This window comes from Lampetra planeri, chromosome 16, assembly GCF_965212315.1.
Source record: "Lampetra planeri chromosome 16, kcLamPlan1.2.h2, whole genome shotgun sequence".
In the NCBI taxonomy this organism is placed as follows: domain Eukaryota; kingdom Metazoa; phylum Chordata; class Hyperoartia; order Petromyzontiformes; family Petromyzontidae; genus Lampetra; species Lampetra planeri.
This window is the reverse complement of record NC_136122.1, coordinates 5619517-5643599: the sequence shown is the minus strand read 5'-3', so window position 1 is coordinate 5643599 and position 24083 is coordinate 5619517. Positions and strand designations below refer to the sequence as shown.

At 42.6% G+C, this 24083-nt stretch overlaps 1 protein-coding gene across 10 annotated transcripts in view; it reads left to right on the top strand.

Moving 5' to 3' along the window:
- The first annotated feature begins 1277 nt into the window (after nucleotides 1-1277).
- The window catches only part of LOC144722953 (serine/threonine-protein phosphatase 6 regulatory subunit 3-like), a 62140-nt gene continuing 39334 nt past the window's right edge, over nucleotides 1278-24083 (top strand). For 9 of the 10 annotated variants that reach the window (XM_078601394.1, XM_078601400.1, XM_078601397.1 and 6 more), the window contains exons 1-6: nucleotides 1278-1573; nucleotides 14523-14754; nucleotides 16846-17032; nucleotides 21176-21313; nucleotides 22778-22843; nucleotides 23422-23534. In XM_078601394.1, the coding sequence (XP_078457520.1) occupies nucleotides 14528-14754; nucleotides 16846-17032; nucleotides 21176-21313; nucleotides 22778-22843; nucleotides 23422-23534 (731 nt within the window). In that variant the 5' untranslated portion in view covers nucleotides 1278-1573; nucleotides 14523-14527. Of the gene's footprint in view, nucleotides 1574-3751; nucleotides 3819-14522; nucleotides 14755-16845; nucleotides 17033-21175; nucleotides 21314-22777; nucleotides 22844-23421; nucleotides 23535-24083 lie in introns of all 10 variants that reach the window. The other variant, XM_078601403.1, reaches the window with a different exon arrangement.

Sequence of the window (24083 nt, the reverse complement as noted above, 5' to 3'; positions counted from 1 at the left end):
GCAAGCTCACTGGGAACGCACGCACACTTTGAACAACACCGCCGAACGAATGACGCTTCGAGCGCACGCAATAACGCACGTTTCGTGTCACACACTCCACTGACAATAATAACAACAACAAATACAAACACCCCAATCCCCCCGGACCTCCCGGTGTAGTCTTGATAATACTTTTGGGACAAGTGGCTGTTATAGGGGGCACCTATGCAGGTCGGAACGACACAGATTGGGGGGGGGGGGGTGGGTCGGTCAACACCACACGCGGCCGTCTTTGTCTCCCCAGTGCTGACATTTACACGCCACACCATTTAATGTTGAGTCGACCTAGGGGTGGCCCATGGTTTACATATTCGTCAACGTTATTGGCTGTGAACGGGAATCGAACTCAGGTGGCGCAGTGCTGCCAACCACTGCGCCACCGCTCTCCACTAGCAAATCCAAAGATCCCCCGGGTAGCCTGACCAGATTGTTGGGGCAAGTGCTGTTAGCGAGCACCTGTGAAGGCCGGCAAGTGGGGCACGAGGTGGGTAGTCAACACACACGAGAGCACAGTGATTACGGTACACGTGCACTGAGTGGCGGTGACGTCATCCCAGCGTTTGTGCCAGGCTAGGTGCACCTTGAGGCCAAGTGAACTGTCGAAGGCTCTGTTCACTGTAGATCACGGAGCAGACCCAGGCGCTTATGGGTTCACTGAAATTGCGAGCAGATACACCACCACCTGTGCTCCCTACTCTGCCACCTTGCAGCGTTATAGCCGCACCGCGCTCCTCCGCGTTGTGTTGTGAGCGTAGCTCCTCTTGCTCGCTGTTGTTCGCGTTGTTGTCGTTGGAGAGCGACTGCCTCCGACTGCCCCATTTCGCGTCCTTTGCGAGTCGCCTTTCGCAGAATGGCGAACTTGACACCACCGCTGGTACCAATCATCGGGACAGCAAATACTCGCAGACAGACAGACACTCACTCACATGGCACTAATCCCACCAACACACCCCCCTCGCCCCCTCCCCTTGACCCCTCCCCTCGCTTCCCCTCCCCCCCTTCGCCCCCCTCCCCCCCTTCGCTCCCCCTCCCCTCGACCCCCCTCGACCCCCCCTACCCCTCGCCCCCCACACCCCTCGCCCCCCACCCCTCGTCCCCCCACCCCTTGCCCCCCCACCCCTCGCCCCCCCCCACCCCTCGCCCCCCCCCCACCCCTAACCCCCCCTCCCCTCGCTCCCCCTCCCCTCGCCCCCCTCCTCTCGCCCCCCCTCCCTCGCGCATGCGCACTGCGCCTCCCCGCCCGTCAGCCGCCATCTTCGCGCGGCCGTTCGTTTGGTTGTGGCCGCTCTGCTCGCGCGGTGGTCGACGACTCCTCTGCATCCTCCCTCGTCATCGTCGTCGTCCTCCTTCTCTCCGCGAGTTCCTCTCCCTTACCTCCACGCATCTCTCGTTCTCCTCGGAAGAACCTCGCCCCGCCTCCGCGAAGCAATGAGACGCGGCCGAGTGTAGCCGCGGCGTCCGTTCCCGCCTCCCGCGCGCGCTTCCTCATTGTTTCCCCTTCGATCTGCCGGCGGCGCGCACATCAAAGCAACAGGTGCCGCTTCCCCTCCTTCTCGCCGCTGCGCCACGTGTCTATTTCTCGTCGCCGTGTCATCGTTTCGGTTAGCGCTTTGTTGCTTGCGAGCCGCGGCGCTATCGTTCTTGCTTCGCGTTCCCCCGAGGTTGGGGCCTAGTTCTCCGCGGAGCTTACGGCTTTGCCTGAGTTGGCTGCCGCCTAAGATGCTTCGGGTTCCGCGGACGGCGCCAGCCGATGTGGGGAGGCGTGAAAGCAACCTAGGCCCGATATGGGGTTGTTTCTACAGCAGTAGACTGTTTTTGTTGTTGTTGAGGTAATTGTGAATGATTTTAGACTGTTTTGGCTCAGGTGTTGTGAATGTGTACGTGATTAATGTATTGCGTGTTTGAGACGGATATTACTCGTAATGCATGCACTAATGCAGTCACGTGTGCATATACGAACACATGCTACAAAATGCATTAACACTGTACAGTACTCACAAACTACCAAAGCACTAATACCACACGTATAAAAACACACTGCTAACGCGTTAGTACACAATCTAACACCTGACATTGGTAGCTCCCGAACATAATATAACACTAACTACAAATGACACGTATTGCTAACACTAACACAACAACACTAGCATTCACATTTGGAACGTAAAGGTACACATTCTGTCAAATACAAGAACACAACACATACACATTACCATACACCAACACATTACTTTATAGACAGGCAGCCCGACCAGTTCTCTGTTATTGGAGCAGTGATCGTTCCAAATATATTGATTTGTTAGTCGTCTCGTTTACATTGTAATTTGCATACTTGTAAACATGTCTGCACGGTTACGTGTCCTAGTTAATGTCTCATATCTAATGTGTCGCAGCTAATACATAGCTAATATGTCAATATAAAGTGTGCCATAGCTAATATGTCAGCTGCACTGGTCATAGCTAAGAGTCATATGGAATGTATGACATAGCTAATGTGACATCTAACGTGTAATAGCTAATATAGTCATAACTAATCTGGCAGTTAACGTACCATAGCTAAGATCGAAAACATTTAATGTGGCATAGCTCATGTTTGTCATAGCTAGCGTTATACCTTCTCTGTAGTTAATATGGCACTTGATGTGTCAAACTGTTAGAGGTACCAGGTCATCGCTATTGGGTGTCAGCTAAATGTAAGACTGAATGTGTTATAGCTAACGTGAGCCATGGATAACGTCTCGTTATGTATCAGTTAACGTGTCAGCTAATGTGTCAGTAAATGGCGTTCCTCTGCGTGACCACGATGTTATTCCGTCCACGGCGCCCGGTCAGTGGCCCGAAGGCACTGTCAGAGTTTCTGCTGTTTATGAACCACTCAAAAACTGCTGTCGCTCAAAATACTGACTTCTTTATTCAACCTCTACTTGTTTAAGTACATTCACTGGTGTGTTTTGGTTTGACTGGAACCATCATTCTGGTGGGGAGGTAAAATAATCACCATTTTAAAATCAGTCGTGGCCTCATGTGCAGACTGCCACTGCCATAGAAATATGGATTTATTTTTCTCCCTTTTTGTTTGGGACCACCAGCAGAGTTAAGTGCCTCCCATGTGTGTTTGAGCAGGGATACGTTATGACCTGACTTAGACTTTGGTACTAAATTGCTATATTTCATTGCACATTAAGTGCCTTATTTTGGTTCAATGTCACGTGTGTTTGCACATAGGACAGTCCTTTTCCCAAGAAAGCCTCCCCTAGTCTCAAGACTTTGAGGAGCGGCCGGCTATTGGAATTATGCCACATACATTCAATGCGTTTTTTTTCTTACTACACTAACATCATTTTGTTGACCTGCTATTTCCAAATGCAGAGGAATCTGGTTAGTTGATTCCCTGGATTAGAAAATCAATTGAAATGTGGCCTAATTTGAGATTGCAGTGCAACTACTGCCCTTTTGTCAAGTGCAAATCGTTAATAAGCACCAATCGCCCCTTTCTTTGTCTCTCCGCGCCCACTCATTAATTGTGTTGCAAACATGAATTTCAACCAATTTGCACTGACGGTGTATGTGGGTGTAAATTGACCTGTTCCATAATGCAAGATAGACATTTATCCAGTAACTGAAAGCTTTAACATTTGACAGCACAGCCCATTGAATTTGACAATGACGTTGCCGTAAATTGGCTTTTAAAGTACGTTCTTTATTTATCCAGGACGGTCAGCACAGAACGGTTTGTTTACATTGCTGGTCTCTGAAGGAGGGCGCGAGTTCTTTGTGTGGTGAGTGGGCACATGTTTGGTTATGAACCGTACTTATATCACTGCCTGTCACTTGCTCTTCTCTCGAATCAATGATGAAAGCTCCTGTCCCTGTTGTGTGATGAGTGGTGTTGTAAGCTGGCTTTATGTAGAGTGTGTGAATATGGAAATATGCAAACTTTTTTCTTTGGAAGTTGGAATTTTTATTAATTATTGTACGTATTTACGGTTTTCGGATAATATTTTCAGGTTGAATGTAGATTCGTGTCAATTAATTTAGTTTTTGGTATTAAGTATATTTTAAGTAAGTATATTTTGAATTAGTTGGTATGGTATTTAGCAAATCTGTGAAGATAATTGCTCACACTTTTAAAATTCCAAAATGTAATAAGTTTAAAGAAATCTTAAATTGCTTTGGTAAAATAGCAACAATGAAATTAGCTGATATAAACTTGGGTGCAATTCATGTGTTTCTTGAAAATACTGTACGTGTGTATCTGTTAAATTCTGGTAATGGATTTGTCCTGATCGTATAAATAATGTTAAATAGTAATTTTAATTTGGCAACGCAAAATCGAGGCAAATGCTGTGGGAAAATGTGGTAAGCTGAAAGAGGTGTTACTGTACTTACAGTATTACTGTACATTTGTTTCGATTCTCATCTTGGCACAATGCTTTAACCCTATTAGAATAAAAAAATCAAGATCTTGTGTTGGTATTAAGACTCTTAATGTTTATGAATTATCTTGGTAATGTTAGGTATAACACAGGCAGATGCAGTGTCCAAGGTATTAGGCAGTATATTTATCTGATGATGTTTGACTGTATAATGTCATACAACCTTCATGTCTTGTTCTTTCAACGTGAAACAATCGTTGTCTGGCGGCACAATTAAGTGTTTCACATTCATGTACTGTGTGCAATATGCTAAATGAAGTGGACCTGCGCACATACATAAAACGCTGAAAAAAATCCCTACAAATTAGCCTCATCTATGTCAATGATGTAAACACTTTAGGCAGACATTTATTTGCATCACAATATCTGCATTGCTCATTAGGCTTCTAGCTTATAACTCTACTGTATTGGGTTGTGTGTAGCATGGACAATATATTACTTGCAACCATTGGCTTAACGAAGGGCGTATATGGTTTTGGTGCCAGTTAGCGCTGTAGTGAAGTGCTCAACTCCGAATTGGAAAATTATGAGCTCACACCTGGTTTCGGGGGGTTGCTCGGCCCATTATCCCTACAGAATTCATAAGACATTTACCACTTTGTGGGAAGTCAGCCATGGTTGCACTATGGATTTATTAGCCCTGCCATAGGAATGTGCAATTCAACTACTATTTGATCTGTCAACAAAGATTGGTACTGTATGACTTGGTACTCATTTGAATCTAGGCAGAGACTTAATTGTTTTTTTACCCCAAATATAGATTGAAAAACATCACAAGCAATAAATACGCGGAGCTCTGTTGGATGAAACAAATATATACTTTTCAAATTAGTTTTCTGCATCTTAGGTACAGGATTGCTCACATGGTGTCCTCCTTTGATCAGCAGACATGTTGGGTTATGTTGACTTGACTGTAAATGTTAGATACATTTTCTTGAGATGATGAAAATTAAGAGCATTTTTCTGGTCAGCTGTTATCTTTAAATGTCCCCGATATCATTTGGTACAAGTGCACGTGTGAACCTGTACATAAGACTGTTGTCCAACCTTATTCATAATCTTATGCTTGGCCTTGACATGCGTTCATGACTATAGTTTGTTTAGCCAATGTTGTTTTACGTTGCATTGTTTAATTTATCGGCTGAGTTGAAAATGTCACCGGGTAGTTTGCGTGAACTGGTGTAAAATGGTTGTCTTGTTTTCAATCGGCACTGTAGACATTGACGTGTATTTGAGCAGTGTTGCCATGGCGTTGGGCCCTCATGGAGGGATTACTAATGTGGAAATTCTATGTTTAACTACTAAGGAGAAGCTGAATGCAATTCCTAGTTGTGTGGCAATGTTATTCATAAATTTGGTGTGTAACCTCCCTTTATAACGTTTATTTCCTTCCCCAAGATGTATTTTAAGATACCCCTCACATTTTATATTTGTATGCTGTAATCGGCACAGTTTGTGCAGAGTTCGAATTTGCCATTGCGTGGATTTTAGTGAACGCAAACATGCTGGCCGATCTCGCATTGTTGCTGAAGTATTGCACTGCTAGAGTATTATTTGAAGAGGTAAGAGATCATGGGACCCATTGATGTCAATACTACTTGTGAAAAATGCAAACAGGCTGAATGGTTTGCTGGATGACAAGTGCACGAGGACACTGGCTGGAACCTGGCCAAGCGGACTGCCCCGTGATATTGCTTAGCGATGTCTGCATTATCCTTGACCTGCAGTCTGGTTGGTTGGAGGTAGTCTAGTGCAGTTCATTGTGGAACTGCAAAGTTGTCTCTGGATCTGTTCAGTATGACTCCTTACCACTGTGTCACCTTCAGTCGTGATTATTAGTCGATGGGTGTACTGCATCGGCTGGAAGTCAAATAAAAGTGACCTGTGCCATGCAGGGAAGGTAATGTTGCTGTGTGCACAACTTTGTAATGACTAATTAGCACAGTCAGCTTTATGTTGCAGAATTAGTTTGGATGGCAATTGACTTGTGTAGTTTATTTTACTTTTGGGCTTGATACAATCTCAACAACAGCTGTCCACTAACCCACAGGTGCAGTGCTGAATGTGGAATTGGGAATGAAAGATTTATGTAGGTTGTTAAAACCTACATTTTCAGCGGTTGGAAATTGGGCTACCCATTTGAGAGACTGGTCCTTGCCATATGGATGTTGAATTTCCCCTGTTTGTCTCAGGGTTGCATTTATATATTAAAAACTCAATAATTAGAGTATCATCTGATTTTTCTGTTGATTTTTAATTGCTAGCATCACCTGTACATAAAACCTAATGTGGCATAGTCATTAGGTCATATTGTTTCCCTGCCAAATTAAGTGTGTGGTGTTGCTCAGAGCCGATTTGTGAACGGTATATTATGATGGGGCTAATTTATTACTTGTTCATCCACGATTAACTTGCTTCAAAGTGGTTCCTATTTTATAAACCTTTTATTGTGAGTTGACTTTAAACAAACAGGTTGACCTGGCTTAATATGATCCGTATGGCTGTACCTCGGGGTACCAAATAATACAAAATGGCCGAAGCAATTAAATATGTTATTTCTGGGATACTATTTTTTCCAGGGGTGTACTTAACTCTGCGACTGGAGTACCAATCAATCCGAAATCAGTGCTACTCCGCGGTGTCGAAACGCCAAACAGCATAAAAAAAATCTTTTAGCGAAAAATTCAACTTTGATTCGTGCATCGTGTATAGCTCGTTGAGATGAGTCGATTGCCGCCAACCATCAACGGACTAAATATGACTGCATCACGGACATTATGCGAGAGCCGGGGTACCGCCATAAGGTTGATGTGTTGCATCATTTGTTGCAAGCCTGTAAAATGTACGTATTTTTTTGGTGTATTATTAATTGGTAATACCCATTACTCGAATTAAACGAATTTTTCTAAATTTGTATAATCCGTATCACTAAAGTAAAAAAAACGACTTTAAAACTTGGCTAAGGTCACATTGTCTTTCTAAGCATGCTTACGTGCATTCTGGAAACAGTTTTAGGTATTGCTACAAATCTTTTGGGAGCAGGTTTCGTCTGAGTGTATTTTATGAGCATGTCTTTCCTTATCAGTACAAGTTTGCAAACAATTTGTATGAATTAGACTTATTCGTTGACATACCTCATGATTATACTAGTGATTATCCACATCCTTCAAGTGTCTGAAATGTACATCCAAAATTATGAACTGTCCCTTTAAATTTACACCACAATTACAGTTTTATTTACACATTAAAGTTAAGCCTCAAGAATTTCCATAATTATTTTATAAGGACCTATTTGCGATAATCGGCCCATTCCTCAAGTTGTTTTCTGTGATGGAGGAAAAAAAAACTTGAGTATGTAGAGAAAATCTATGTGTATGCTCTGCACAGATGGCCAAACAGAAATATATTTGCTGCACTGCCTCCTGCAGGTACCTTATTGATGGCAGATAGGCATCTCACAACTCCATGGTTCCATCTCTCCACCACCCCTACCTCAGTCGTTGGAATACATGCATCCAGTTAACAATACTGGATAGTCGAAATAATTTTTTTTAAATCGAGTATTTGATTTCGTCACAATCTTTACACATACCGTAGTGTAAATGCAAGCATTACAGCATTGGCTGTCATGTGATCTGAGTTGAGAATATTTTAGAGTTTGCAAGTATGATCACGACATTCAGCTTTGGAACCCAGCGGTTGATATTTATTTTGGCCATCAAGATCTTTGTTTTTCTGCTTTGGATACACATGTGACTTGCAAATTGCCAGCTGGTTAGTAAGTGACAATTTGTTTTTAGTTTATATACCCTTGGGAGTGTCAGTATTTCTGGATTGCATCATATTTAGCCGCGTACTCGGGTCAGTGAACGAAACTGACCTCAGTCCTCATGCAGGTTTATATTTCCACCATTCATGTGGTACATACGATGCATATGTCTCATAACAGTTTACTTTGTCTCGTGATCTTGTTCGAAGTTTGACTCATGGTTATTAATGAAAACAAAACCACACAAAATATAGCAAAATAAACATTGCCCAAGAAATTAGTTTTAACTGTAAAAGGCTCCAGAGGCACGCAAATGATGGGGTGTGAATAATACAACTTTTAAAAATGCAAACCAAAAAGTAACAAGGTCTTATCTTACAGCTTCTTTAATTCGATAGAAAATACATTTATAATGTGGTTAAGAATGCCAATGTAATGCATTGACATCCTTAGACTGCCATATCTGTGCACATATTGACATCAACTATAAAGTATTTTGGCTCATTAACGAAGCTTCAGAGTTGTCGGACTGCCTGGGACACACATCCACGGTACAATTATCCAGGACATTTTTCTGCGGTCACATCCTTAAGGAAGTTAGAACGAATTGCAAAAGGTATTCAGTCTTAAGTGTAAACCCCGGAATGTGGGCACGATAAATTATGACCGCACACCATGAGAAAATAACACTTTGTACAAGGAGGGCTGCAAATGAAGAGGTACAATGCCTCGCATATCATTTCATTGACCCCATGCGATGTGTTTTGATTAAAACTCCTCCATGCCTCAAGCTGTGTGACTGAGGGGTATTACAGAGTTCATGATGAGCTAATACAGAGATTATTGAACAAATTATACAATGTGAAGGGACTCCATATGACTTATAATTTGAAATATTTACCCAGGTAAGTAAGCCTCACTGAGTCTCAAGACTTTGAAGGAAGGTATCGTGTATGCTATTTAACGTCCCACCTTTATGAGTTTATATTAGCAGCAAGGGGAAATTGGGAGTGCCTGGAGAACCTACATCTGAGTTGAAAGCTCTCAATACTTGGCACAAGAGAATATAAACCTATTTGCCGCACTGCTTCCTGCGGTTACTGTTACCAGGCACATGTCTGTGTTCAAAGAACAACACCTCCTGCAAATGGGATCGCAGGTGTGCGCCACCACTCAATTTCAGCCCACTTACCCTTGGATGCCTTTGAGTCTTCCGATTTTTGTCTATTGCATAACTGACTCTTTCATTCAGACTGGGATGGTGATTATTTATTCAGTTTCATGTGTTTCAAAGCATTGACTTATTTCATAAATAAGACATGTTATCTCAAACTAAATGATGACCTTCAAAATTACACCAGATGATTAATATTATAATGATTTTGACTGAGTTTGCCTAATTTGTGGAACTCCTATAAGCCACATTTTCTGTGTTTCCCGTTGTCAAATTTATTTTTGTCAATGTACATTTCCTGCATCAGTTAATATTCCCACATTTGGACTGCTTAATTCAAGTTCAAGATTTGCCTTGAATGATGCAATGCGTTTCTGTTGGTAGTCACAGACCTTTTAATATTTAAAATCATGCTGGAAATTTGAGATGGGTCTGCTTTGGCCACTGTGACCTGCTGCTGTGGTGATGGCTCCTTGTTCATTCTAAACTTACGTCAGTGTGGAGAATAGACTAATGTGTCATCACTTACATTTACAAGACTTTCCCATTACTGAAAAGAACTGTCATTTACGCACATGTGCAGCATCACTCAAATATTTTTAAAGAGATACTCGGGTAAGTTTACGAATGTCTAAAGCAATATAGGAAATCGAGCACAATGATTTTTAAAAATGATTACAAACAATGCATCTTGCAAGTCAGAATGGCCGCTGTGTTTAACATTTTTGCGTGTGGGTTTTTTCAAGTAAAAATCGAAAGGTAAAATTATTTTTACTCAAATGACTCAAACGCCTCGAATGAGCATTGAGGCCGCTCGACAAGTTACTGCGTTTGACTGGGGGGAGGAATTTGGCAGTTGTGGACTGTACCATCTCCCACTGAGCACGGGGGGAGCGTTTTCTTCAGTTCATTGCAAAGCTGTTGATGCCTTTTACGCACATAGCACACTCACATGGCGCTAGGTAGTTGTTGCTTGGTAGTGTTGTTAATTGACGGCTAGGTCTACAACTGCATTGTCTGCAGCAGCTGAATAGTGTGTAATTGATGAGATCTGACTCGTAATGTGGCTTGAGTACAGTGTTCTATTCAGAAATTGGCGAGGGTTGCAGTGACATGTGGAAAATAAGCTTGTATAAATGCAAGTAATAGTAAGACTACTCTGTAGGATCATGCATTTTTGTGCATGCATGAGCTTGCTTATTCATTGGGTAGCGTACGGGGGAGTTACTGTCGAACAACAAAACATCAATTGTGGTTGTTTTATAGAATTGGTGACAGTTTTATAACTTTGGCATTGGCTCTAAAAAACGTGGTTACCCTTCCAGATGACAGCCGTAGAATGTAAATAGTGTTGCATCAGCGGAATGTGCAACAAAGGACAGTGTTTTCTTAAGTGCCAGACTTATTTAAGGTTTGTAATTCTCTGAAGTTATTCTTTTATCTGGTCTTGTGGTGCTGTTGGTAAAGCACTTGACTCTTAATCAGAAGGTTGCAAGCTAACATTTCGGTTAAGGGCCAACTTGGCCCATCATCTCTACGGGATTGTTAAAATGAATACTCCCGAGTGAAGTCAACAGAGGTCCTTCAATGAAGAGCTGGACGTGTACCACATGAATGTAGTATTTACCACCATGTGTTTAGGGCAGCTATCGGAGGTGAATATCATTACATTCAGTTTAACACGTAGGCTTTTGCCACCAATATTATCCATAATCGTGTTTTGTTTGGGTTAGATCGCATAACTATAAATGTGTTGGTAAACCCGCCACCACCTGACACAGCCAATGAGTAAGGTTTGTCACGTAAAAAAAACATGGCAATTCGTTACTAGTACATTACACCGGCGTGTTGAAGAGTAAACCCACAACATTTACAATTCGAGCATGACGTTTTGCCGGTAATTACAACTCGGTCTTATTTTATACCAAAACAGGTGGATTTTTCCATAACTTTGGCTATCACCTGATGAGGCTGGTTGTAATTACCGACACTATATTTGTTGATAAAATGGCATGGCTGGCACTTTGTGGTAAAGCACATCAAACTACTCTTCTTCAAAACAGTTGGCTTTTTGCGATGTGCCACCTTTGTCAAATTGACATGCATTTCAGCATTTTGATTTGTGGAAATACAGTATTCGTTGTCTGCCAGCTATATTCCATTTGTCCTCTTGGAAGGATGTGAACATGAGATGATGGATTTTCTAAAGATAAAGAAACATCCTTTTGAAACTCCCAGTCAGGCATTGGTCTCAATGGTGACTCCACAGGATTTTTGCTAGTTATTTCAGTAAACTTAAATGATCTAGGATGAGATTGAGATCTTTTGCGCACTGCAAAGAGTAGTTCAATGTATGTCATCCGAAATTGTACTTCTCAGAGCCTTAATAAGGGTTTAAATGGCTCATGCGCCGTCAATTATTTGCACATTCTCTCACTAAACATTATTGTCTGCATCCTTGCATGCCTGGTGGTTCAATAGAATGCTAATGATGGCAAAACAGCCCAGAGGTTCGAATAAAATTTAAATGAGGAATTATGTAGGCGGAATATAGGACAGTCGCTCTCGAGGCGTGAGGCGGCACGTTACATCAAAGCAGTCGTAGGAGCAGCTTCCATTGACTGCGGGAACTGAACACTGAATGACAATGCTTAATTCACCCTGCATTGCTCCTACATTAAGTGCTAGAGATCTGCCATTGCATTTCTCATTCTGAACGCAAATAGGAATTGTCCTTTATTTTTTGCTGACGCTCATGCTGGCATTGCATCGTGCAACAGACGCGCTCCTGGCTGTGCTGATGAGTTGACGCATTAGCTTCTCCATTTAATGTCAAAACCGATGCATTCGCCGTGAATATTTTAAATAAACAGCTTGGAGCTGAATTAGCAAAGGATCTTTCCTGTTTTGACCCACATTATAGGATGCCTTGTACTGAGCTTTACATTTGTGGTGTAAGATTGCACGCAAATGGCTTATTTTTATGCTTTAAGTGACAGGCGGCTTTACTTGTACAGAAAGAGACAATGTGGTGCAGCGCAGATGTTTTTTTTGCAGTTGATAATTTCATTTAATTTAGCTTGAGACGAAGCAAACAACTGTGCACTTCTCCACATGGGTTTTCCAGTAGTATTAAATATGAGGGTATGTATTTGCATCTAAGACTTACTGTACATTCCATAAGAAATTAGGTTTTGGCTGATCTTGGTAGTATGGTGGGGATGCATGCCTGCAAACCAGAAACTGAGGCAAGATTGATGGAGTGCATGGGGATGAAGCAATGGTGTGAGAAATCCAAAGCAGAATGAGTTCCTAAAGGAGGTAGTACAGCAAGTACGTTTATGAGATAACAGAGTTGTCCCTATTTTCGAGTTTCTCCAGTCACATATAAGTGTAATAATGCAATTTAGAATGCTCACTTTCATGGACCCAAATGACCGTGACTGAGGTGCGGAGCTCAGTTCAGTGACACTGAAAGGCCAAGCGGAAGAGGTGGGCCTTTAATTGCATCTTAAAAGTAGGTGTAGATTGAAAGCTATGAATGTGCAGTAAAATGGTGTTCCAGAAGGAGTAGGCTACCATGGAGAAATAATTCCTGGCAGCGACGGTCCTGGTGATGGGCATTCAGCATAGGCTATGAGTTGCACGTGTAATGGGATATCATCCAAAGCTCCACATAGATATTTAAGAATTCATTGTTGTATGGCCATCTCCTAGCCACCTCATCTCCCAGGCCCACAATACCTAGTTTTTGTTGACAGTCTTTATTTATCTGCATACCAGGCTCAAGCCTGCTTGGTTCATGAGATGTTATGCTGATATAAAATAGGACATACAGGTAGTCCTCTTCTTACAATGGAGATGCGTTACGACGACCCCATCGTAAGTCAAAAATATTGTAAGTCGTCGGACCATAGTAACTCGGGGACTATCTGTACTTGTATTGTTTTTGAAGAAGCAGTGCTTTTTCTGCACAGTTGTTGCTTGTGAAAGAGATGAAAAATGAATAACATCTTGCAATAATTTGTTCTCCAATCACTGTGCTCTCGCTTGCTAAGTTATAGGTTACTCGTTACTTCATAAAATGCACTGACCTAGTTTAAGTAAATGGCTCTAATTTTTGAAACGCAACGCTTGATTGCCGGAGACATTGTGTCCCAATGGACACTAGCCCTGGCAATAAATTGACCAAGTTTTTTTTGCCGTGGGTTTTTTTGACTCGTACAATGATGGGGGAGAAAAAGGCAGCCAGGGATGTTGTGCCACTGCCTAGGCCACTACCTATTATGGGCCCCAGTAGGTATCCATTAGACAGCACTGGCCTCTCCATCCAAATGTTAAATGGGTATTTTGTTATGCATGTGCATATGTGGATGATTTTGTCTACTGTAACAACCCTATTTACGACTCCCTTTTACCCTGTTTAGCAAATACGTCTTTATTAATACCACTACCTAATTTGCGTTGTCTCATCCCACACGTCACTGACAGCATCTGTCCTTTGTCGTATCCGTCACCTCCACCTACCCTGTAAATTGCTTTGATTTGCGTTTTTTTCGATATTCATAGGTTCATGAGCATAGGTTCAATTGGAGGATGATAGGAATTACATAGCAGATTATAATAAATAGCTTTCAAGTTGAAAAACATGGGAGAAACATGTTGTAGATGTCATGAGGAAGAGGAGGTTGACATTCGTGGGCCATATTTTGAGAACAGAGGGAAAGTTACAGAGACAGGTACTGGAGTTGCTCCTCAAGGTTGGTGACCAAGGGGAAGACCCTTAAGATTGGACCTTCGACGGCCAGAGCCAACTTTTCAGCAACTCTTTTATCAAGCAGAAGGATTTAAGTGGTGGTGCGTTGTTTTATTATCAACATTATTAGCCATTTAATAGCTTCTTGATTTTTGTGTGTTTGTAACGGTTTAATTAGGCATGTAAAGGTTTATGTGCTCCTTGTTTGCTTCAAGTGCTTATACTCATGAATTGTGTTACCGTGATGAAAAACAGGTACACAGTAAAAAGGTTCTCGCTGCAATCACTCGCAGCACAAGGCTGACCATGGGGCGTTGTCCGTGTCGTTGTCTGGTGTCGGGCACGCAGGCAGGATGTTCTGGAAGTTTGACCTGCACACGACGTCGCACATCGACACGCTGCTGGAAAAGGATGATGTGACGCTTGCCGAGCTCATGGATGAGGATGACGTGCTGCAGGAATGCAAGTCCCAGAACCGCAAGCTCGTCGACTTCCTGGTGCACCCGCTCGCCATGCAGGAGCTTGTGCGCCTCATCACCCAGGAGCCGGCCGAGGACCTCGACGAGAAGATCCGATACAAGTGAGAGGGGCTGCGACACGGGTGGCGGTTATTCTGTTGGCGTGGGGGGGGGGGGTATTATAGTTTGAGGGTTCAGATCACTTTGTGAATGGAGATGAGGAAGACCAACTGTGTGTGGCTGTGACATCACTCACGTATGTATGTTAAACTTCTTCTCGCACCATACGTAGCCAAATTTGCTAATCTGGTGCTTTGGTAGCACACCTGAAAGTTATGTGGCTGAGCTTTTTAACGTGGGTTTTTAGCATTAACAATGATAAAAACTTGTTTGACATATCATGCGTCACAGCCTAGGTATGAGTCTGCAAAACACCAGGTGTGTGTTTTTGGATTGTGTCTTTAAAAAGGGGTGCTTTAGTCACTGTCTTGGAAATAAAAAATTCTGATTGCTGAATGATGGCATGGCTTTGTGTCTGTGGGCAGTATTATGAGTGTGCCATGGATTATAAAGATTTCACAGCGTAAACACTCACCTTTTTGTGTGTCACACGTAAAGCATTTTTTGGTTCATGGTAAAGGCACAACTTGGCTGCGAAGAAGCAAAAAATATTACGGATGTGAATAACAAATGTTAGCATCAAAACCAGCTTACTTAGATTTGCTACTAGTTGGTTTGCATTACAAAGCATACATTTTCTGGTGGGGAATTAATTAGGTGGGCATTTGCATTTTAAGTAAGTATTTTTGTTGTTGAATGGACATTTGTTTCACGACAGGTCGGCACTTAAATGTAACGGGCAGAACCAGATTTAAATATGAAGGGAAGTAATACTTGTCAAAGTGCATACATAGGACAGTGCTCTCATATTCTTTGCAGGTCCAAGCTAGAGGTGGAACTTCCACATTACTATGGTGGGAACCATTTTGGACAAGTACTTTTTGACAGTGAATGGGAGGTATGGCCATGTGTCGTATCAAGGTGTAAACTTCTAATAAAATAAGTATCCTCATCCAGTTGACCTGATGTAAGTGAATTAAGACCAGGTTCCCTGTTAAATGGGAATGAGTCATGGTGAAAGTAAGGTTAGGGTTGAGGTGAGTAGTGGTCTTCTGGGGCTTGCATGGCAGTAGGATTGAAAATATACTACAATTAATTTGGTATTAGAATTTGTGTCCCTTTTTATATTCACTGTATTTTGTATCTTTCCTAATATAAAGATGATTCATTGTCATGGGACCGAGAAATGACAATTTGGAATGCTTGCAGAAAGCAATGCACCAATGATGTTTGGAAGATGATATCACAGAACTTTAGTTTGAGCTCCGTTTAATTGCTTTATATCCACATTGTATGTATATATGTTGAACTTCTGACGCACCATGCATAGCCAACCATGCTAATCGGAGGCGTGGAGGAAGGACAAACTTACGACAAAAAGCAAACAGGTGGTAGACCTGACTTACTATGCTTTAGAAGTGCTACGTGGTAAATTAGCAAATAATGTTAATTTTCAGAGCTGGAAACATGCCAATCTAAGAGAAAATCTTAATGAAGATTGTATTTTTTGTATAGTCGTCAGTGACTAGCATGAGCGGCAAATTCATCTTCCAAGTGGAGGGCTTTATAATTTGCCAGCTCGTGTACAATTGCCTCCCCTTATGGCACGACCTATGGTGCTTGGATTGAGACCATAAATTCCCTACACCTGAACTTCGTTTAATCATGGGTGGCTGCCTGGATTCAAACCCCAAGATGTCATCAGTTGCAGTTTAGTTCTCTGACATGCTATTAGCCCTCTGAGCTACCCAGTCCACCTCGATAACCTTGTTACTGTATTCAGGTACATCTCCATTATCGTAGTAACAAGGCGATTTGTGAGCGTTGCTGAAGATATATAAATGTGCCAATTCGTTACAATGTTTTGTTTAAAAGTCTTACTAATTGGCTGTTGGGTGGTGGCGGGTTTAATGACACATTTATATAGTTACGCGATCTAACCCAAAAACCTGTTTTGGATGATATTGGTCACGAAAGCCTACATGTTAAACTTGCTGAATATAGCACTACAGAGAGAGAGAGAGAGCCTTGCGTCTCCTCACCTTCTTCCTCATTCCCTGTCCGTCTTGTCTGTTGCACGCTCCCGTGTGTAGGTACCCGAATGTGGCGTGTGAGCTGCTGACGGCCGACGTGACGCAGATTAACGACCGGCTCGGGGATGACGAGGCCCTGCTGGCGCGCCTCTACGCCTTCCTAGAGCAGGAGCCACCCCTGAACCCGCTCCTCGCCAGCTTCTTCAGCAAGATTATGGGCATCCTCATCAGCAGGAAAACTGAGCAGGTGGCCCAAAACACATTGCTTTGCACAGAATAATCATGCAAGTTTTACTTTTATCTCTCCGATGTGTTTTCAGATTGCAATGTGTATTGTCCATCATGATGTCAGATGTTTTGCCCTACATGTGGGGAGATTCTGGAAATGAATTGAGCATTTTCAGGCACTGAATGGAGCTCCAAGGACATGTAGCTCTCGTACATCGTACCAGACAATATGCGTTACAACTTGAACCCATCAGAGAGCTGTTCAGCGTAACTCTGAAAACCTACACGAAAGTTTGACTTAGCTTTGATGAAAGATTTAACTCCAAAATAAACAACTGGTACATTGACTGTCCCCCCAGCAGTCCAACACTTAAGTTTTTAGATATAAGCTTGGCACTAACTGAAGTTTTTTTTCATTAAATAAGCTTCAAGCTCACATCAGACAGCCTAGGACTCGCAGCCCAGTTATGTATGTACACTAAAAGAGCTTTATGATTTGGTTTGCATCGAAGTAAACTAAGAAGTTGTCGTCTTGTTCAAGAAAGTGTTGACTGGCACTCATTGTTCAGTGGCCCTAAACCAGTACTGGAGGGGGTATACATTATTTTGGTTGGGATCACTTTATTCAGAGGACAACCGATGTTGACTTCCAACAAATTTGTGCTAATTTTATTAAACCCAGGAGCATGTGATTATCTTAAGCTGAGTCAACAACTGACCGGCATTTCAACTCGCAGCTTTCCCATTGTGTTCCATGCTCTAACCACAAAACCACCAGTCCAGATGTATTACATTTCCATTCATGAATCAAGGCCCATGGATGATTATTTTATTATTATTTTTGTTTACCCAGGAAATCCTCACTGAGTCTCAAGACAGTTTTTCAGGAAGGCCCTATCAAGTTTTGGTTGTTGGAGGCGATGTTACTATGTGTAGTCCCAATTGAGTTTTGCAGGTAATACTTCAGTTGTTTTGCCCGATAGCAACTACATTATGGTCCTATTAGCTATGGGAGGAAACTGGTGAACCTGCAGGAAACATGCAGAATAGGGACAGAACAAATGATTCAGGAATCGAACCCAGGGACTTCTCACTGTGAGGCACACGTGTTACCATCTTGCCATTTTCCCCAGATATTCTGGTATCCTCCAATGCAAAATATCCCAAGCAGTACTTCCTAAAATTCTTGGCTCAGTGAATTTCTTCTTAAGAGAAGATTATAATAAATAATTGGTGAGCCATATCTTCCTGAATTTTGCAGGCATTGTAAACATGACAGGTCAACCCATATGGCAGCAAAGTGCCACAATGAAGCGCTACAACATCAAGTAGGCTTGCAAAGTGTATTCACTACCCAGGGAAGTGCCATTTGAGTCTCTTTTAGTTGTCCAGGGAGGGGGTTCTCTATTTGAATGCTTGGTCAATGTACTATTTTGTAATGTTTGTATGTGTGTGGGAGGAACTTAGAGTGCCCAGAACAAATGTATAAAATATATTGATATAACATTCACAAATATGTTCAGATTGTTCAAAGGACCTGCTGTTGAAGTACTTGCAAATATGAAAATGGATGTGTGTTTAATGCATGATGTGTCTATACACCAGCCTGAAATTGCATTTGGTCAGGAGTACTGGTGTTTCCACTGCGGTAGCTTGTGGAGCTGGACGTGGATGGTTGTGCGACAAGCACATCACTGCTCAATTTCCCTGTCAGTAAGACTGGGCCATTATTAGAGCAGCCTACAGACCCCAGTGTGAAGGGGTACAAGGTGGCATCAATGCCATTGACACCACTACACCTCACCATTACTTCGTACTGCTTGATCCCACAACTCCTAGCGTCAACACCCAACAACTGTGGTCCACTTTTACAGTTCCCTTTGTCTGGAATGATCTCATTCTTTTGTCATTCCAATGCCTGTCTCAGTGACCTGTACCTTTGCATTTTACACAAGTGCCTTACCCATTGCAGTATTCTCAGCATTCTTTCAAGCATCTATATTTTTTCCACCGATATTCTTTTCGCAACCGACAAGTTGCTTACCTGATGCTGCAGTCAAATTCCTAGCAATTCACAATCACTGCTGCTTAAAGGCCAGAGTCACCTGTTCTGGTTAGCATAAGTTATGAAGGCGCTGTTGGAACTTAGCCAATTCCCTGTGCTTGGTTTAGAGATAAGGAGAGGTTTTGGGGTGGGTGGATGTGTTGCTTGCCAAGAGGTGGGTTTATTGCCCTGCTTGCTCATGCTTAGGAATATTGCATGGCCGCATGCTGAGATAACCAGCGTGGCAGTCACTGGCTGCCCAATGCAGGTTCATTTCCAAACCTTGATGCAATTCGTATCCAAACCTGGTCCGGTCCTCTGTTGGGATGAATCGGCTCAAAATGAGCGTATGGTGTGATGTGGTCAATGTCTGTATATGGGATCAACTGTGTGCATTGTCCTAGTATTAATCGGTACTTGCAAACAGTATTTTCCCTTACGGGCTATGTTCATTGCATACATTATCTGTTGACATCCACGGTTTTAAAGAACAGTTTGAATTTGGAATGTGTTTAATCTCTTTATTGTAAGATGCTCTGGTGTATGTTTTTGTCCTTATTTGTGTGAGGATCGTGGGATTTTTTGTATGTTTTTTTGTGAACCGGGAAAATGGCTCTCTCGCGAAACTTACATTTTCGCAATTCATTTTTACAGCTTTGCATTACCTGGTGGTGGTATTTGATATTTGTGTTGTATAGCTGTGGGCCACTTACAGGAACACACATTTAGTCTGGTGTCAGTACACACTACCACACAAATATGGCTGCGTGTGGTCATGAGTCCACCACCCAAAGTATTCCTAATTTGACGTCTTCGCTTACAGCACTTGACACTGGCTACCATTTGTATCGAGCTTTAAAAAAGGGAACTTTTCTAATTCGGTTTTTCTGCATATGTATTTGGTGTACTGTTTAGAGCACTCTTTTTTGAACATGGTGACCAGAGTTACATTCCTGGGCACATATAATAAATACATTTGTAAAGTGCATTTCACCCATAATCCCAATGCACCAGATGTCAGTGGCAAGTAGGTATCTACCATTCCTGGATCTCGCCGAGTTGACTTGGCCTTAAATGAGTACCTGGTGTAGTATGTGATCATCAGCACTGTGAATACAAAAGCAGCCAGCCCCTATGATCTACAAGGCTATATATATACTAGCATAAGTACCAGGCGTTGCCCGGGTGAAAAATATATTTCTTAATAACCTTACATATATACACACCCTCACCACTCACCCTCACCACTCTCCCTCACCACTCTCCCTCACCACTCATCCTCACCAATCACACCCTCACCACTCTCCCTCACCACTCTCCCTCACCACTCATCCTCACCAATGACACGCTCACCAATCACCACTCACCCTCAACACTCACCCTCACCACTCACCCTCACCATTCACCCTCACCATTCACCCTCACCACTCTCCCTCACCACTCTCCCTCACGACTCATCCTCACCAATCACACCCTCACCACTCACCCTCAACACTCACCCTCACCACTCACCGTCACCACTCACCCTCACCACTCAACCTCCCCTCACCACTCACTAATCACCACTCACAATCGCCACTCACAACCGCCCTCACCATTATATTTTTGCCCCAGTCAACGCCGGATATTTCCCATTCGTAGCAGTTTATATCAACTCTATAAGCAACTTATATTAAACAGGAAGCGCGATCCTAAAGTAATTTACAACCTTCGATTAGTCCTTTGTGCGATTCAAAGAATCGATTCCTGGCATGTTGGGGGTTTACATTTTGAATGATAGAGTTTCATTTTCATTGTTTTTTTTATTTTTTCAGGAGTTTTTAATTACATTTTTGCCCCGGTCAACGCCGGATATTTCCCGTTCGTAGCAGTTTATATCGACTTTAAGCAACTTATAGTAAACGGGAATCGTCCGAATGTAAAGGAATCTACAACCTTCGATTCCTTTGCGCGATTCAGAGAATCGATTCTTGAATGCGTCGCTACCCGTTGCCAGGGGCAACCGCCGTCCAATGAAACTGCGTATGGTCCGGCGACACACAGACACACACACACAGACAGACAGATTTGCGATTTTTTATATATATAGATATGTGGTGTTTGTGTGTGCGCGTGCAGATTATTGACTTCCTACGGAAGAGGGACGACTTTGTGGGTCTGCTACTCAAGCACATTGGCACATCAGCCATTATGGACCTGCTGTTCCGCCTGCTCACGTGTGTTGATCCCCCCAAGCTCAAGCAGGACGTGCTCAACGTGAGTGAAGAATCTGTTTACCTGGTAGCGGTCGAACTATTGCAAAGTGTCTTCCTTGCTCACACAAGCAACCGGTTGGCTCTAAGCAGCCGATGGAGCAAATTCCATATTCGTATGGTGCAGGCCATTCTCTCCGTTGCCTTTCCACAAAGTGATAGGACTCATTTTATCGACCCTCTAGGGATGATTGAATCATTCGACTCCCGAACGTGAATTGAAGACCTTTCTTTCTGATTGTGAGTTTGGCCCTGTAACCTCGGCATCTGTTTTTCATGGTATTATAACGGTCACTAAACATTATAGCAGGCTGTAAATAGTTCATCACAATGCCTGTTTGCCTCATCTAGCATTCTTAGTGGTTAGGAATGTTTGCAGTGCTGTTAATGTGACAAACTTGTGCAGCGGAAATGCGGTCACTAACGTAGGCAACCCTTAAGTGTACGTCATATAAGAACAGTTGTGGTCAAGGGAATTGTGCTGTAAGTTGGTATCGCCTTCTGCATTATGTATTTACCAATGTTGTTTCCCAAGTGGGAGTTAATTCCATGGTTTTCTCTTAAGGTCATGTCCCAATGCAGCTCCACAGCTTGTGGGGAAGGACTACATTTTCTGCCTGTTTGGCCAATTTGCAAATACATTTCCTCTTCAGTGGCTCAACTAGTATGTGTTTACCTAGATTTAGTTATATACAGATTGCATATGTTTTGCAAAGGCTAAATGTTGTTTGTGTTTCAAAGAAGGCCTCACCCAAAATTTAAATAGCTCTTCTTGATATGTAGCTAGACTACTGTGTACCAGGCTTTGTGAAACGAGTTTTCAGCTTCGTTGATTAAACAAAAAAAAGAGACTTCACTTCTGGGCACGTTGCCCTGATGGTCACGGCAGGATCTGTTTGCGTACAGCCCTTTTGTCAATCTACTGCTGGGTAATTTGGTTGTCACCAAAAGTATTTTGAACAGCTTGGGAATGTTTTGTGAGAGCGAAGTTATATGTTGGTTTCCTTCCTTTTATGGACTTTAAATGTTCAGTATAACTGCTAAATATCGATGTAACTGATGTTGTTCTTACGGCAGCTCTTTCGAGTATCCAATTGGTTTACTGCTCTGCCCATTTTAGTGTTTCCCTTGAAATCTCGCCAGGTGGCACTGTTGGTAGAATTATTGATCTGCACCGCAGTTGGAATGTTGTGAATTCAACTCCCTTTTAGGGGGTGTGTCAGCTCGCCTCTCCTCCAAGCCTGCTAATACCTATCACTTTGTGAGAAGTCAACTGGTTTCTCTAGGAAGAGACTGGCTCAAACCATGGAAATGCACAACTCCCAGAGACCAGTAAAGATGAACACGTTGATGGAACACATTAATGTGATAACTTACAATCATAATAAAAATAACATGTTGACATAATAATTGACATGTACTCTTTAGAATATATTAATGTGTATTGATGTTTTATTTTTGTTGGCAGTGGCTGAATGAACAGAGGTTGATTCAGAGGCTAATTGAGCTGATTCACCCTTCTCAGGATGAAGATGTGAGTACAGCTATCACTTGCCTCAAACATTTAATAAAATGTTTTAAAAACGTTTCCCCACCATGTCATGTCACCCTCGCCAATGCCATACCAGCACTCTCACTTGTACCCCTTGCCCATTGACTGCTGTGCACTGTACCAACTGAGTGGCCATATATATGCACACACCACACTTACTGGTTCAGTTTTAGGTTTGTATGCTTGGCTAATACTATAATATATTCACAGGGGCTGTATATTTAGCTGTATAAATTCTGTATATAGTTTATTTTTTATGAGATCTGGAATACACTTAATTTGAGTCAGAGTTAAGTTATTGAGTTGGTGGGAGTGCTGGTAACGTTTTGTTGAAAATGAGTTACAGAAAAACCACTTGCTTTTCAAAACGTGAGTGACATGTCTTTCCTTCATATCCTATTTTTCTGTGGCCGTATCTCCTGATCACTCCTTTCCCCTCTCTCGATACTTCTCTTAATATTGGAAATGCTACTACTCACAATCAGTATTGTTTCTTCCAATTCAGGTGATTGTTCATCATAAGTTGTATTTGTTTTTTTCAACCCCCCACCCCCCTCCAGAGACATTCAAATGCGTCTCAGTCACTGTGTGACATCATCCGGTTGAGCCGGGAGCAGATTAGCCAGGTGCAGGAGAACCCAGAGCCAGACCCCCTGCTCACAACCCTGGAGAAGTGCGTGCACGCTTATACCTTCATAACTTCCACAACGTTACTCTACAAATGTCTGAACACTGGAGGTTACGCACTGTCGTATAGTGCACTTGCGCAGACATATAAACACAACCGCATATACATACGCATCTACACATACATGGATATATACTCCACAAATCAAATCGCCCAGAATGTGCTCTATCTCATCAGAATTTAGAAGCTAAGCAAGCTTGAGCCTGCATACTGCTTAGACGGGTGACCACCATGCATAAAACGGGTGTTATGGGCCGCTATGGGGTTACGTTGTGGGCAGCAGAGGGCAGTGCATAAAAATCGGCATGGTCCTTGCATTTTCCCACCCGCACATGTGTGATTATTTCTGATCAAATCAACCCCATAAACTGTGTGTCGGGAGGCCCTCATTTAGCAGTGGATTGGCAAGGGCTGTAATTTACATTAAATATTTCATCACACTACACACACTACACTGACATATTGCTGACATGCCACAGCCACAAACTATAGGGTCCAGTACTGTTAAGCAGTAATTATGTTGAGTGCAGCACA